General features: G+C 43.6%; 2 protein-coding genes across 2 annotated transcripts in view; both read left to right on the top strand.

Moving 5' to 3' along the window:
• The first annotated feature begins 1,551 nt into the window (after positions 1-1,551).
• LOC311489399 (galanin receptor type 1) lies at positions 1,552-3,716 on the top strand. The gene is made up of 2 exons (XM_084546469.1): positions 1,552-2,313; positions 2,665-3,716. The coding sequence occupies exons 1-2, from the start codon at positions 1,907-1,909 to the stop codon at positions 3,386-3,388; spliced, it is 1,131 nt and encodes a 376-aa protein (XP_084402595.1). The 5' UTR covers positions 1,552-1,906; the 3' UTR covers positions 3,389-3,716.
• A 9,285-nt stretch (positions 3,717-13,001) lies between these two features.
• The window catches only part of rem2 (RAS (RAD and GEM)-like GTP binding 2), a 32,837-nt gene continuing 28,995 nt past the window's right edge, over positions 13,002-16,843 (top strand). Inside the window, exons 1-2 of the mRNA XM_084546565.1 lie at positions 13,002-13,093; positions 15,866-16,202. Coding sequence (XP_084402691.1) covers positions 13,082-13,093; positions 15,866-16,202 — 349 coding nt within the window. The 5' untranslated portion in view covers positions 13,002-13,081. The remainder of the gene's footprint in view (positions 13,094-15,865; positions 16,203-16,843) is intronic.

The raw sequence follows: 16,843 nt of genomic DNA, 5'->3' as shown, positions 1-16,843 counted from the left end.
TCAATGTTCTTCCCGTCACTTTTGCGTTCTTGGCTGTCTCTCATCATCTGTCATGTTACGTCTTTTTTCTCCCTTTCCACTGTTTCTGCTTCTCACTCACCATTCAGTTGATGCCACGCTAATAAAACCTGAGTGGCAAAAAGTATAAATAATACCGTAATGTGAGAGGTACATTTTAGTATGGCTGGAAGCAGGCTGTTAATTTGTTATTTTCTTTCAAATTAACATTTTCCCCTTTGAAGGCCTGTATTCAACATAAACAGTTTGTAGTTAATGATGAGCCTTCATTCAAAAACCACCTTGCCTCGCTGAGGTTTTTTGCTTTGCTTATTATTACCCACCCGCAAGGAGGGAATTTGGACAGGGATGTTACGCTTCAGTTAGATGCTGCACAAAAGGGACAGATGGATGAAGGAATGAACAAACGTTTGTTCATTTGTTCGTCCATCTGTCCCTCACGCTAAAAAATCATGGACACAGTTGATTGTGACAAAAGTGGGAGTAATGATGCATCCCACCACCGCGCTCTGGCATTTTCAAATTACATTCACGGTGTCGCAATTAATGTTTGAAGAGTATATCTGTGGACCTGCTGAGAAAATGACACATACTCTTTAGAAAAACTGCAACTGCACCACAATGACTGATGCTGGTGTAGCTCTGCAACTGTTTACACAACAAATTTGAAGCTTACGGTACGTACACACCAAAATGACATCAGTGAGCTACCAGTAACAATGGGCGACTGTGATTTTGCCTCATGTCGTCTTGGTCTGGACCAAAAAGTCTTGAACACACCACAAAACTAGAGCCAACAACCAGCCTGCATACACACAGATCAGGCATAACATTATGACCACCTTCCTAATATTGTGTAGGTCTCCCTTGTGCCTGTGTTTTTGCTCTGACACTGTATTATCGAGCTATGCCTGTTCATATAGTAATTTATGAGTTTTAACAAAATGCGTCCACTGGACGATGGATGTGAGCTGAGACATTTTAGACAGCTCGTGGCATGTTTTAAAGAGCACTTGGTGTCAAAGGAGCAAGGAGAGTGCCGCCACTGATGTAAGATCAATTATTCAGAGGACCTCCACAAATGCCAGTGCGTATGTAGCAAAGTCATTTCTGTAACAGCAAGTAAGTGGCATGTTTACTTGTGGGGATAAGTGGTTTGTTTACTTGTGGGTTTTTTTTACTTGCTCTGGTCAACAACCTGCTCTTTACCAAAGACTGCACCTTCATTTCCCTGCTCACAGCTGGTCTGTGTGTGTTGGTCATCCCACTGGGAACAAACAAGCCTCCTTCCTCTGTCTGTGTGATCCGTGAGCCTTCGCCTGCCGAGGTGTGTTCTCTTGTTTGTGTCGTGATGCAGTCGACTTGCTGATGTCACTCCCAGTGTTTGTTGCTTAAGTCTCCTGAGAGACAGACCGTCGTGTCTGAATCATCAGGCTTGTCAGTCACAGATAGGCCCTGGTGAGCTCTGAATTGCCACTGATTTGAGAGCCACAGCGAGGCAACTATTATAAACATGAATAATGCATAGGAAATAGTTGATTATTAAAATGAGCTTTTAAAATCATCATCACTCTGCGTGTCTCTGAATTCCTGATTTGATCTAACCTCCTCTAACAGTTGTCTGCGGCTCTCTTCACTTCTGAAAATCCTTTTTTCTATTACTCGCTCACTGTTTCATCTTCTCTTTGCTGCTTCTGTCTCATCTCATTTATAATTTGTCACCTTGTTCCTTGCATTTCCTCCTCTGCCTCGTCCTTTCCCTTCTCATCCGCAAACCCAAATTACTCCAGTTTGTTTTTTTTTCCCCCCAAGTCCTCATGCTCCATCTTCTCTGTCTTTCCTCCATCTTATCCCAGTGCTATCTTGTACTGCCAGATCTACGAGAGCCATGCCTGCCATCGTCAACCTCCTCTTCAACGTGGTCTCCACCAACACCACCATCTCCTTCACCGTGGTGCTACCGATGGTCAGCCTGGTCTCTCTTTTGGTTGGGGTCGGAGGTCACCTCCTGTTGTGGCTGGTACTGGTGAGGAACCCCCGCAGCCGCTCCAAGCCAAGCTCCGTCCTGCTCCTCAACCTCAGCCTGGCAGACCTGGGCGCCCTGCTTACCCTGCCCTGTGTGCTTCTGAGTGCTGGTTTCCAGAACTGGCAGCTTGGTGGAGGGACCTGCGTCCTCCTGGGATTCATGACTTCTGTGACGGTAGGGGTGGAGATCTTCAGCCTGGCGGCGTTGTCGGTGCTGAGGTATCGCATCGTTGCACCTCGGACGAGACCTCCTGCCAGTTCAATGCAAGTGTGGGTACAATTTCTTTTAGTAATAGGGCTAATATGTGTGGAACATTCAAGTAGTTATGTGGTTTTCAAATAATTATGTGGAGTACTTACATACAGTCAAATTTTTTAATATTTTTGCGTATCTCTTTGCTTCCTTGAGTGGCAACACTCGATAACACCTGGTCCCCACCTTCTGTATGCTTTTTTGCTACATAAAGGGAAGGCTACTTCCTGCATACAATATGTATTGACACTAGAACATCCAAGGGTGTCTGGATAATTGCAACAGATAAAGGTCCTTCCCAGCAGAGCCAGGTGTATTGTATGTAGTGTTACATAACATAACCCATTTTTCATCTCGCTCTTCCCCAGGTTGTGTATTGTCCTACTCATTTGGCTGGTGTCAATAACCATGGCGTTACCAAAGGTCACCTACATCAACTTTGACGGCGGCTGCACGTGGTCAGTCGGCCGAGACGAGTGGCTGTTCTTCCTGGTTCCGGCCTTCCTGGTTTATTACGTGGCCCCTCTCCTGTGCATCGCCATCAACTGTGGCCTCATCATCTCTCACCTCCACCGATGCAGGGGCACGCTGGCTGCTGACAGACGCAACAAGAAAGCTACCGCCCTGCTCATCGGTTCAACGCTGGTTTTTGCGATCAGCTGGTTGCCCTACTACGCACTTGAGTTTGTCAATGTCATGTCCCCTTATGTCAGCTCAGCTGCTTCTCCAGTTGGCACATTCAGGCACAGGTTGTCTCCAACTTTCCCACCGTCCAACTTGTCAGCAACCACGCCAGGGTCCCATGAAGACACGCAGACTAGGGTGTCCCTTTTGTGGGAAGTGATGTCCTTGATGGCTATTTTGTTGGTGTGTCTGGCGCCTTGCTGGAACCCGCCGCTGTACTTCCTGTTATCACGCCCGGCTGTACGGCAGCTCCGGGCTCTCCTGCCTTCGTTCTTTCAAGAGCAGTTGGGTAAGAAACCTGCACAGCGCTGGCGTATCGCTCCAGCTCCTCCCCCATGCCTGACAGTCCCTCAGCCTCCTGCTCACTCAGTTACTCACCAAACCCTGACACACAAACTGACTCAATAAAGTTCACACAGCTGTGCTCACTCACGTAGCCCCACGAGATGCTTCATATTTTCCATCCCAAGAAACGCTGTAAATCCAAGCATACACACACACGCGCACACACACAGCATACTTTGTAAAGTGTAAACATACCGTAGTGGATGCTTGTGTGGTCATACTCACATCCTGCTTGCTTTTGAAACACATATAAAAAGGCTCTTGGTAACGGTGTGTGAGGCTCTCAAATAGATGGCCACATATCATAAACAGAAGGCATTATGAGCCATAAAATCACAAGGTTTATTTTCCTCATCACAATTCCACAGTCACTAAGCAAATTACTGTCCGGGCAATGGGAAGCTTACAGGGGAGGAGAGCTGTAACTCTGAAATGATTTAAAGGAAAGGGTGACAGCCAAATGAAGCAGTTTGAGGTGATATCAAAGCTCACATCATTATTTACAAAACCAGGTCACTGAACCGGCGTCTTCAGAGACGCCACGCGGGACCTGAACCCGGTATCTTAACAGCCTTTTTCAGGGGCTGAAGGACATCTGCTGGGGCAGCACTGACTGACACAGCTTATCCAACCATCTATAAACCACACTCCCCGTGGAGCTTTTAAACAAGCGTCTCCAAACGGCAATAAAAATAGCATCTTAAAAGTATGACATGTAGAACGTGCACAGCATGAGAAGAGCACTGCTATCATTACATCGCATATAGAATATTACAACAAGCAATAGTTCTCTGTAAGCCCATCATGAGCCATGCGACAAAGCAGAATCACAGGGGACATGCCTCCCTCCTTTGGAAAGCCTCCCAATAAAGGCTGATAGTAACACTGTCTGAATTCAATGTCATCTCCATAACCTTATGAAAAGAGGCATCCTGAGCTTATTAGTAGCTTTAACAGAAGCTGACTTGTTTTGTTCTGATCCTGAATGTGGATAATTGCTTGTTGAACAGGGATTTGACAGAAAGAATCACATCAGACAGCGTCTGCATGAGAAAATTACTTTTTAACAAGTGGACCCATCTGTATCCAGAGTGGTTTAACGTCACAATGTAAAGGGCACGCCTTAGACCTGCAATGGTTTTGTGACAAATTGTCTGAAGGCAAGTAATTGGATTTTTATTTAATTTTTTATTTTTTGTAAAGCAGTGGAGTAAATTTATTGGGTTGTTGGAATCACCAGAGCTGCCCTGATGTTGTAGGCTGGTGCCACAAGCAGTTCTTATCAGAATTTGGCGTCATAATACTCAATTGTCTTTACGCTGATGCAGAGAGAAAAATACCTCTGTAAACCTTAATCGCTGTTAACTGTTCATCCTTTAAAGTTATTTTGATGTCTTTTACAACAGACTCAGGTGACAGGGCTCCTATGGCTACGTCTCTATTATTCCTCTGTCCATCACCACATTAAGGCCACCGAAACAATTTGACTGACCTGATAGATCTTTACCGGGCATAGTGAATTCCAAACAGAGCGACTCCAGACCGAAATTCCCAAAGCTTTAGTGGGTGGGTGAACCGGGGTGGTGTCCAGGCTAGAAATAGTATGCACTGGGTTTGTTTTGCAGCTAAAATGCAGATGGGTTATTTTTTTCATATCTGAATCATAGATATTAAAAGCAGTAGTTCAACGTTTTGGGTTTATGCCTGCTCAACATTTAGCTACACCTAGCTAGCTTAGCCTACAGACTGAAAACAGCAAATGTCTAGCTAACAAATCCAAAAACTGCAGTTCCTTAAATGGCCACTTGAGGCTGGCTCTTAAAGCGCATCATTTCCCATATACATCCAGTTTGAAATTCCCAACTTTACAGCAGGAATAAATGTTTACAGCCCTCTCCCTTTTAATAACAACTTTGTGGGAGATGAAATTGTATATACCTCATCCATATCAAGGCTTCAAGTTGCATAAATAAGGATGTGATTACTCTGAGTGACACGTGGGTTATGTTCACAAGTTGTTGGCTGTTTAAGTACCTGCCAAGTTTCTGCCAACATAGCAACAGCCGGTGCCATCCACAGTGAGTTCAAAACGCGCCGCGGAGGGTTCGTCACCTGTAGGCGGTTTTTGTTGTTTTTGGAACAGATGCAGGTTAGTTTCTTTCCTACCTGTTTCTTGTGCTAGGTTAAGCTAGCGAGTTTCTGACTGTCTATATTTAGCAAGCACACACATTTATCATCGTACAAAAACACCCTCTTAAAGTACCTGTAGTGTTGTAAATTGATATTTTATCCAAGCTTGTGTTCGTAGTGATTGCTTCGTCTGATCAACATTAGCATTCTTGTGTACTTGTGCGTCAGAGTAAATGTAAGTCGGCTGTTCTCAGCGTGATTTGGTTCTGGTTTGGTCTCCAGCTTTGCAGAGCTGAAAAAGGTTTCCCAGTTTATAAAATAACTTTTTTTCTTAATCTTTTCACTGGGTAAATCCCAATGAGGCCAGGATGAAACTCAAATCAGTGCTGAAAACCTAAAGTATGAGCTTGAGATCATTCACTACGAGCACATCATCACCAAGAGGACCCACCTTTCTTCCTTTCTTTCACATTGCCCTTTAGATATCGTAAAACCTTCTTGGAACAACTAATCAGTTATCACATGCTTAAGCAATATTCATTATCATACACCTTCACTTCAATCAACGGGTAAAAGGAATTATGCCTATATAATTTAATAATAGACCTGTTATGATAGGCATGCGATGGTGATTAATATCTATAGTAATCCCTGAACTTGTGGGTGTCACCTTATTGGCAGCCATAAACTCTGCCTTAGTTACCTCTTGACCTTCTGACATCTCTCAGATTGCAAAGTTAAACGGCACACCAGAGCGTTTCCATTAGCAGGGAGCAGGCGTTTTTTTTTTTTTTTTTTTTGTCAATACTGTCTTGGTGGCTAATGAGAACACTTATCGCTGTCATCTGTCTGCGCTGTGATCCTCTCACGCAGTGCAAGGCAGTTGCGAGCTCTGATGTCCTGATGAGACATAATTAAGTCTGCAGATTAGTGAAAGCTTAAAATATAAGTCATGCACAGCAGGCCCACTGAGAGTATCCTTTCCTGTTCTATTCAGTATGTTTACTGGAGCCCTGGCGGGTCTCTAGGCCTGCTGTACCACTGAAAATACTGTGGGATCAGACGGCGAGCAGAGGAGAAGCTGGCAGAAGACTAACATCAGTGTAGGGTTTCTCATTGTCCAGATGATGATCCAGGAGAGGTCTTGGTTCTGCGTGTGTGGCAACAACAACGCACACTTACCACTTGATAGCCATAAAAGGATGTCAGGTTATTCCCTGCCATTGAACGCTATTTAAATCCCACATGGAGAACGCGTTGAAAGAGACACAGACGTGTAGTGATTCACAATTATGCCATCACTCAGCAGGGATGACGCTCAGCAACATGAAAGATGTCAGATCTTTTCAGTTTTTTAAAATAGTGGTTCATTATTTAAAAAAATACATTTGACACCAACTTTTAAAATTTTTAATGAGCAAATTCTTTGCATAGACAATCCTTCACAGTGTATTCTTTCTTTCTTCTATTTTAATGTGGCTTAGTTAAATGGGGTTTATTGCGCATATTTCTACTCCTTGAGAAAAAATAAACCATTTTTCATGTGCATGTGTGTTGCATCATTATGTTACTCAAATGCACAGTAGTTGTGCGTTTAATGAGTATTTTTTTTTTTCTTTTGGTATAAATAACAAAGATTTCAGCCTGAAGGCGAGACGTGAGAGTTGTTGATTCTGGAGCTCGGACACAAGATAAATTGGATTTGATGATGTCTTTAAAATTCATATTTTGAACTTTAACAAGCTCACGGGGTAATTGCTCCCTCAGGCTGTTTGATCTTCAAATGAATTTTGGGCCACTTTGGAGAAGCGCAAAAACTTTGCATCAGTTTATCAGTGTATACATTAAAGGCTGTATGTTGGCATAGAAATATGAATGTAGCTTCCAGATGGTACAGATCAATATCAGTATTCTTTTAGTTTAGCTTTGGTCTCTTCTCAGGGGAATACAGTACATCCAATGAGTCCATTTGTAGCTGTAACACGGGTTTAATAGAGCCCTGCTGTCATTTGGTCCTTGGTTAATATAGAAATATTGATCAGCAATGCACTAAATCTTTTAAAGTTTAGTACAGCTGTTATTGCTGCTGTAAAATACAGGATATCTGAGCACAAACAGATGCAAAGGCCTGACACCAAAATGCTAATACTGAGATGTCTGTCAATAACCAAGCTGATGGGGACGCACCACCGTGACAGGTTTGTGTCAGAACCGCAAACAAAGAAATGGGTAAATGAGAATTCCAGTACTGGTTCCCCCAATCTGGGTATTCTAGACTAGTGCAGGGAGATGTTTCTTGACTAAATCCAGCTTTGTTAAACTGTTGAACCAAATACCTGGACTGGTGGCTGGTGACCTGGACACACAGAATGCCTATTCATAAAAAATCCAATGGCCAAATCTCACTCCAAACAACATTTTTAAAAGATGGCAGTCCTGTGTTTTATGATTAGCAAGAAGCTTAGCAAGTGTATGTGACACTCACCAGGCTAAAGCACGATTCCTTTCAGCATGGAGACAAGTGGAACAAAAGGCAGCAAACGCATGAGCAGACAACAATAGAAGCCCCCGTGCATGCCTGTAATCACAAAGACTCGCAAACTGACAAGTAGTTCAAAAAGAGTTGTCTGAGAGGGCAGCCTGGCTCCAACAGGAGATGGAAGTAGAGGCAACAGCCTGCCACCCAGATCAAAGGGATCTGCCTCAGCCAGTCAACCCCTGGAAAACTACGTCAAACCTCCAGTAGGTGGGTGGGTGACCTTAACCCCAGCCTACAGCTCAGTGAAGCAGACTTTTCTGCACTCCAGGTAGAGCATATTGAACAACACACACCACAGGGACTGGAGGATGACAAGGTTGCTGACCTGGAAGAGGATTTGAAAAGCAATGAAATTAAAAATCCTCCAACTTTTCACATCACCTTTGGTGCTGTAGCTGCAACCCCTGCACCGCCTGGCACTGTGCCTAGCGAACACTGGAGCCTGCATCGTCCAAAAAGAACCCAGGTCTTAAAATTTGATGTGCTACGACAGCTGAAAAACTGCAAGCTGCTCGAGAGCCTGAAAACACCAGCACTGGATACGAGAACACCCTTGATCAGACCCAACGAGGCGTATTTCAGGCCTCTGAGCTGGAGTTTCACCAAATCTTGGGCAATAAGGAGGGAAAGATACCCACACTGGAGCAAAACAAAACCACCAAATGGGATGCCTTACTAAAATAGGACTAAATGTATATTAAACACGTGAATCACTGGATCTGCAGTGCATGGTTCTCACTCCAATCAGAAACTTGACCTCCATTTACGAGTTTCAGTTGTCTTTACTTTTCTTCCTTATAGTTCCTTTTCTGAAAGGTCACTTATTTTTCACAGTCATATTATTCTTTCTAATAGAGGGTTGAAAAACACTAATCTCTTCAGGCTGAGTGATAATCAGCCTCTTTTTAATAACCCGTGTTCTTCACATGAATTTCATGTGCGGCATAAATTCAACACGAACAAAAATTGGTTTGACTCAAAATATTAATGAAGTTTAGAATATTCAATCAGGAAGACTACTTCATGCTTTATTTAGGATCTCCTCTCATCAGCTGATTGATTTTGCCATCGCCCTTCTATGGGCGAATCTTTCTGCTTCTGTTGAAATGCAAAAATGTTCTTTGCTCTGCCATGGTAGGCAGCCACTGTATTTCAGTGTCAGAACGCATCCACTGTCTACGTCCTTCGCCTCATGGTAGTTCATGATTTTTATTTTGAAACGATCCTAATAAATTTGTGTTAGTGCACTTGTCTGAAATGTTTAACATGAGACAGTAGCAAATGAAGAGTGTTTGTTCTCTGTTGTGTTACACTTTACCAGCATTGCAAGACACACTGGAAGTTAAAGGGGAATTTGCCGTTTTTTACAACCTGAACCTTATTTCTGGCATAAAATACAACCGTTTACTCACCCATATAACGTTGGTGTCATTTGGAGTCGTTCGGACGATATTTAGATCTGTGTATATCCATATAGTGGGAGTGACTGGGGCACCGCACTGCAGCCTTTAAATAACGCATTATCTGCCGCGAAACTCGTTCATTTCACCAATATTTTGTTATGATATACTAGTGCTATTCCCAGTTGAGTCCGGAGTTACCTGTCATCTATTCGCGGACGTGCAGCAGTTTGTTGTTCTTTGGCCAGCTGTTACTCTCTCTGCCTCCGCATCCTCCTTTCAACGAGCTCCTCATCCGTATACTCTGGCTCAAAACGGTAAGGACGTCCATCATAAACAAAGTCGTCGTCCACAACCTCAGAATCGGAAAAATATTCACCATGTTGCAAAAAACTAGCAGTAGCAAATTACAGGTAAACAAGCGCTCAGAGATGACATCATCCAGGTCAGAGGTTAGTAGGTCGATCTACAGACCCTGGATGATGATGACAAGTAACTCCAGATTCAACGGGGAAGAGAACTAGCGTATCATAACAAAATATTGGTGAAATAAACGAGTTTCGCAGCAGATAATGCATTTCGGTGCCCCAGTCACTCCCACTATATGGATATACGGGAATCTAAATATCGTCCGAATGACTCCAAATGACACCAAAGTTATATGGGTGAGTAAACGATCATATTTTATGCCAGAAATAAGGTCCAGGTTGTAAAAAACAGTAGTTCCCCTTTAGAATAGAATAGAATAGAATAGAATAGCATAGAATAGAAAGCCTTTATTGTCATTATACACAGTACAATGAGATTTAAAGCAGCTCCTTAAAAGTGCACACAGCGCACTGTCCACTCTGTCCAGACTTGTGTGATGATATTAAGTTAAAAATAACATATTACCAAATATCAGTTCTGAATTGCTGAATTGATGGGGAGGTCATCCTTGGAAACAAGATGGGATGGGTGAGCATTTAAAAAAATAATTCCTTGGCGGGTGATTGAATGAACCATCTGTCTGTCTGTCACCATCTATCACAAACACAACAATCCACAGTCTGAGGAGCTTTAAAAGCGATCAGTCAGTGGAGCTTTCTGTCTAGTTAGCATGTTCCTAGGCAAATCTTGTTGTCTTTGAAAGGAAAATGTACACATAACAAACCAAATGCCCATAGCTGCCAATAATTCCTCTCAGGATGCTGGTTGGTGTGCACCTCCAGTGTTCAGCCACGAGCACGTAATTGGCCTGGCGAGATGGATTGTCATGAGATCTTGTCATATCAGGAATCTCACGAGAATCCAGCTCCCTGACAAGCTAAACAGACACGTCTAAGGCATGAAATATTCACACCGCAACACGCTGAGAGCTGTCATTATAACGGCCCCCAGATCCAGAGAACCAGGCTTCTTAACATTACTGCCAAGTAGCACTTCACTGCCCATGGCCTGTAAGTCAGAACTCCAATCTGCCTCTAAATGAAAGTAGGTTGAAGTAGAACACTCTTGTTCATGCTGGATTTATTTTATATTAAAGATGGCAGACATGAGTGAGGTCAGCTTCCAGATGACAATGCAGCTGGAGATAAAAGCTGGTATCTTCTACACAGCAAGATTAATAAAAGGATTTGCAGCACGCATGGCAAGAGGCCAAATGGCGTACTAATGAAAATGGGAGATAAGAGTTTACAGAAGCAACAGAGTATTAAAATGCGTGGTGTTTAATAGTATGAATAGCAGATTAAACATTAAATTAATGCCACCATCTGCAACAAGGACTCATAAATAAAAGCATCTGTAACAAACGTGCCTCTTTGTTTTTATGTTTCTGAGGAGCCCTTGCAGGTTTTTATATATAACCCCATAAAACTCTAAGGAGCAACTCAATTTGACTGAAGTCTGTGGGAGAAGTAAACTGGAGTGAGATGTGACAAAAAAAGGGTCTCAGCTCGGGGATAGACTGTGACAGGCAGACACAACATGTTATGGGAAACTGATTTTATTTCTCACATGTCGGACAGATATGATCAGGGACTGAGATGTTGTCAGCCCACGAGTGGTTATGTAAATAAATTGAACCGATGAATTTTCCGGAGAGAGTGCCAGTTAGCTAATGCACATAGTCACAGTGGTGGGTTCTGTCGGCAGAACTGGCGGTGATGGACTTGATAGCGGGCTGGATGCTCAAAAAACATCCTTCCAGATATGCGTTTGTTTAAGATTCAGTATTTGACGGGCATTTCACATTTGGCCTTTTGACCCTGCCGCCTTCCCCTCCCCCAGCGTGCAACCAAGATAATATTTCTCATGCAAAGGTCATCTGCTCCCTCGGTCGTGCTTTTCCAATTTACCTTTGCAATCTTGAAGAATGTCTCCAGCACTCCTCTTTCCAAGTGACGAGTAAAACCTTGTTCTCTTTGCATGGCAAGGACAACAGGAGGCTTCCCCAGGATTAGCATCAGTTACACTGTAAAACAAAAACATCCTGAAAATTGTGGCGGCAGATTGTATCAGTTTCCGCGTCAGGGAGCAATTTGAGCAAAGGCCCTACCAGCCTTTTCGTTTTCTCCCAGCAGCTCAGTCTCTGCGCAGTCCCTGGCAGCTGGTGCCTCTTGCTAGTCTAATGCAGCTGCAGCCTCGAGCTGTCTCTGCTGGACTCTTTCTCTCTGCATTAGAAAAATGAAGTCTATCCAAGTCAGCCAATTCTCTGCAAAAAGCACACTCGTTCATTCTCATTAAAATAAATTGGAAATTGAATTGCTTAGCAGTACAAATTGTCGTTTTTTTGACCACCCAGGACGACCAAGTTCATCAGCTCTGTTTTAGTGAAACATAAAAATCATTTTCAGTCTTTAGTAATGCTGTTTAATTCTCTCCTGTCATGGGGTGGTGCCAGCCTTCTCACGCTCCATTCCTCTGTACAGACGCCCCATTGGCAGCACATTCTTTAAGAGGCACCTCTCTGCCTCCCTCTGGCGGCCGCTCCCTCTCACAGCGACCAAAGAACCCCTGCTTATCTGCCGTCAAAACCAGAATGAAACCCAAACCTGGTGTTTGACAAAGGAGCACGTCTGAAGAAACGCATCATGGGCTGATATTTGCACTGGAGGGAAGAAGTGAGAGACGCTCCTTCACCCCATCACCATCCCTGCCTGCCTGCCTCCGTCCCTCCACCTCCAACCCAAGCCGTAGGAAGAGCGCTACACCAAGGACGCGCCCCCAATACACACTTTGCAGAGAGAGAGAGAGAGAGAGAGAGAGAGAGAGAGAGAGAGAGAGAGAGAGAGGTGCAGGTATTAACTGGAGGTGGGGAGGGACGCGCTGTGAGTGCCGGACGCGGGGACACCAAAAGGACAGGAGGGGATGTGTTTTAGTGCCAATGGCTTTCTTCCTTCTTCTTCCCATAACAAGTCGCCTCTTGCTCCAAACAGACACGCAGGTATAGGCTCCTTATCCACCTTATCCCAGTTTTTTATTTTTTTCTCCACGCGCCGCACCTCTCCACCCAAGTCAACAGAAGGGGGGGTTTTACGCGGCTGAGACTGAGAGGACTAACCGCCACGTTAAATGAATCGTGGTGCGTCTCTATTGTGCGCCGCGTGTCACCGCCGCCGTGAATGTGATGCCGGGTCCGCGGCCAGCGCAGATGACTTGAAGCACACAGCACCTGTTCCATAAAGAGAAGACTCATTGATAACCATGGCTGACCAGGTAAGGCGACAGCAGGTTCTCCACCTCCCTCCTAAAACCCACCTTGTGCGCTCTGCACTGTAGCAGACACACACAAAGACACACACACATACATCATGAGATGATGTGTTTTTCTGCTGCACACTTTGGCTTTCCCCCAGATATCTTGGATCTATGTGGGAATTCAGTTTAAGAAGCATTGCTTACTCTTTACTCTCAGAATGGGATATTTTTTTCTTTCACTTTCAGTGTGGACTTAGTAACAACTTAAAGTAAGCTTTGCGTGCCTTATAATTTGTCAACTCTCTCATTATTGTTTTCTGCCATAGCTCATTGTTTCTGACCTCCAGTAGTTGGGACGTGGGTTAAGGTTTGCTATTGTTTGTGTAGTAGTGATTAGTCAGGGTTACAGCTTTTATAGGTGGTCGATCCATCGATCTGTGTCTCTGTTTTTACATAGGTATCCATAGATACCTTGAATAGAATGGAGTATAATGAGCTGCTGTACAGTAACCAGCTTCCGATGAGACCAAAGTCCACAGACACCAACCAGGCTGCAGCGGGTACTGTTGCTGTAACTGGGCTGTGGAGATGAAAGAACAAAAACACTGCCTGTAGTATTAATTTTGTATTGTGCGCTGTTGTTTGGCCCAGTTTCTCGACAGCCTGGCGAGAGGAAGAGATTAACCCCTGACACACTGGCTCAGCCCGCGGTCACGGTTTACTGCCTCTGCGTGTACAGCTCCCCTGAGCGCTGCACACACTAAAGGCATGCTTAATTGATTAGCTTCTTCAATTAGCCTAATTGAGCTACCTGTGTGTGTGTGGGGGGGTGTGTGGGTGTGTGTTAATGTGCGTGTTTGTTTATATGTGTGTGTGAGAGAGAGAGAAAGAGCAGCAGCCACACCTCACACCAATACTACACATTAGACATGTTACAACAATACACAACACCACCACACTACTCTATTATACTATACTTCACTATATTATATACAGTAGACAATTATACACCTCTGCCCTAATCTATACTACTATATTATACATTGTGTTATAGTGTACCATACCATAATATAGCAAAAACTACTATACTATACTATACTATACTAAACAAAACTGTACTAGTCCAAACACTACTATACAATACCATACAATACTATGCTATACTATACTGTACTGTACTGTACTGTACTAAACAAAATTATACTAGTCCAAAAACTACTCTACCATTCTATACTATACTATACTGTACTGTACTATACTATACTATAACGATGCACTCTGCAATGGCATTATATACTATACTGCTGTATATTATACTCTACTCTACTCTACTCTACTCTACTATACTATACTGTACTGTACTGTACTATACTATACTATACAACAACAATACACTCTACAACTCTACGACACTATACTATACTATACTATACTATACTATACTATACTATACTATACTATAACGATGCACTCTGCAACGGCATTATATACTATACTGCTGTATATTATACTCTACTCTACTATACTATACTATACTATACTATACAACAACAATACACTCTACAACTCTACGACACTATACTATACTATACTATACTATATACTATACTATACTATACTATACTATACTATACAGCAAAAATCCACTCTACAACTCTATACTATACTATACTATACTGTACTATACTATACTATAAGCTAATTAGACTATGCTATGAAAACAAAGGCAAAGGCAAACTTGTCCTATACGAGACCCCAGTACAATCTAACAGTGGAATTAAATCCAGTACAACATCCCTGGTTCTACCTCATCTGTTTTTGCTGCCACCGTGTCAATCTCTCAATCAGAGGTGTTCAGCTCAATGTTTGAGAGACTTTCCTCTGTGGTGGTTCTGACCCGGCTTACATCATATTATAGTGTGAACCTGTTATTGTGTCTCTTTTAATTAAGTGCCACTACTCTACTTAAGTTTGCCACAGGCAGACTCTGAGCCACAGATGCCCAGCGGTGCTGCTGGAGCTGGATTAATTGCTGTATTAATATTGATGAGGGTCGTCTATGGTTGACCTGGTGGGGCTGCTAAACCCACACACGCACTTAGCCGTACTCACTGTTTCCTCAGCCAAACTATTGTTCTTGTGAAAACCCTTGGCAGACCCCATCACAGATTTCCATTTTCAAATAACTACAGAAGGAGCTTGAGACTGTGTGATTCTGACCTATTTTCATGCTGCACTCACTACATAAGCACAGTGCAGTACAGAGCCACCTGACGACACCAGTGCCCATATTACACACATCTGCCGCCCGTTTTCCTCTGCCCCTCTTGTTTGTCTCCGGTCTCCACCTTAAGCTCTTTGCACGCTCATCAACCTGCTGTCTTTTAGCATCCTTTTATCTCCTGTCATTCTTTCAGGAGCTCCCCCTGCCTTGTGTCTCCCTCATATCACCGCTCCACCACCTCACCCTCTGCCTTTTACACGCTCTGCATCTTCATCACCATCATTCTCTCATACAGGCACATATCTGCCTCACATCCAATGTTATCACCTCCCTCTTCTTTAGACACATACGTACACACAATGGAAACACCCTTCCCCCTATTCTCCTGTGATAATATTTACTAGAATAGACAGTGTTACAGGTGGACCTGTGACCTATTTGGAACAGAAGCATTTTAAGGAGGAGTGTAGTCCAGACAGAAACATCACATCGCATGTCATGCCTGGTGCCTGTTCTCTAGACTTACATGTGTCTTTCTTTTTATGTCTGTCTCAATTTCATTCTAGTATAGTATGTTTCTCACCACGGCACCCCCCCTCCGGCGAGGAAGCACACCCCTACCCGTCAAACATCAGCTGCGGAGGGAAGAGGCCGTATCCGAGGACTGTGATTGGATCCCAGGCTTGGAGGAGCCTGCCACATTGCCTATCAGCGACACAGAGGTGCCTCGGGATGATTCCTTCAGCCAGTCTGCTGCCGCCCAGCCGGGCTACCACAGCCACGGCGGGGCGCTGAGGATAGTTCTACTCGGACAGAATGGCGTGGGCAAGTCGTCGCTGGCCTTATCTCTGGCCGGGCAGTCGGACAGATCCCTCTCAATAGACTCTGAGACACAAGCATGTGGTAATGGCCTGGGCAGGGATTGATGGAGGGCGTTTTTGTGTGCATGTGCAGCATTATGTTGTGACTGGCAAACCTTATAATAGTTTCAACGATTCTTTCAGACACTTATTGTGGAGATAAAATACTTGGGAGGTCAGTGTATCCTTTCCTACGCCAGTCCTGAAATCAGTTCACCCAAACACTTATGTAGGCTGCTCAACTATCCCCTTTAGTAACGTGTTTTGTTAAAGCAGTTAGATGAGGGGATTGGACCACGATAACCAGGTGTCATGTAGAGAAGACTGATGTACATGAAATGTTCAACTGGAACTAGCTTTAGAGGCGCATAAAACCATAAGAAAATAATTTTTGAAGTAGTCTATAAAAAACTGAATGTGAAGCAAAGTTTTACAGCACTTTCACAGTTATGTTCATAGATTTCTTGGCAGAGACAGAAGTTCCACCCGTTGTTGCAGTCTTTTGTCAAGATAACCTGCTCCTGGTTTTAGTAGACGTCAGGTGTTAACTTGGAAATAAGGCATACTGGCAACTTTTCACTATTTCTAGTTTTAATGCAAAGCTAAGATAACCAGCTGTAATAGCCGTAGATTCATAATTAACAGAAAGCTACCTCAGCTACCCTGAGGATATATGCCAGTTAT

The sequence above is a fragment of the Chelon labrosus genome, assembly GCF_963514085.1.
Source record: "Chelon labrosus genome assembly, chromosome: 6".
NCBI lineage: Eukaryota > Metazoa > Chordata > Actinopteri > Mugiliformes > Mugilidae > Chelon > Chelon labrosus.
This window is presented reverse-complemented; position numbering and strand designations above follow the sequence as displayed.

Coding starts and splice junctions, on each gene's coding strand:
- LOC311489399 (XM_084546469.1), top strand. CDS start 1,907: ATGCCTGCCATCGTCAACCTCCTCTTCAACGTGGTCTCCACCAACACC. Junction 2,314..2,664: donor CCTGCCAGTTCAATGCAAGT/GTGGGTACAATT, acceptor GCTCTTCCCCAG/GTTGTGTATTGTCCTACTCA.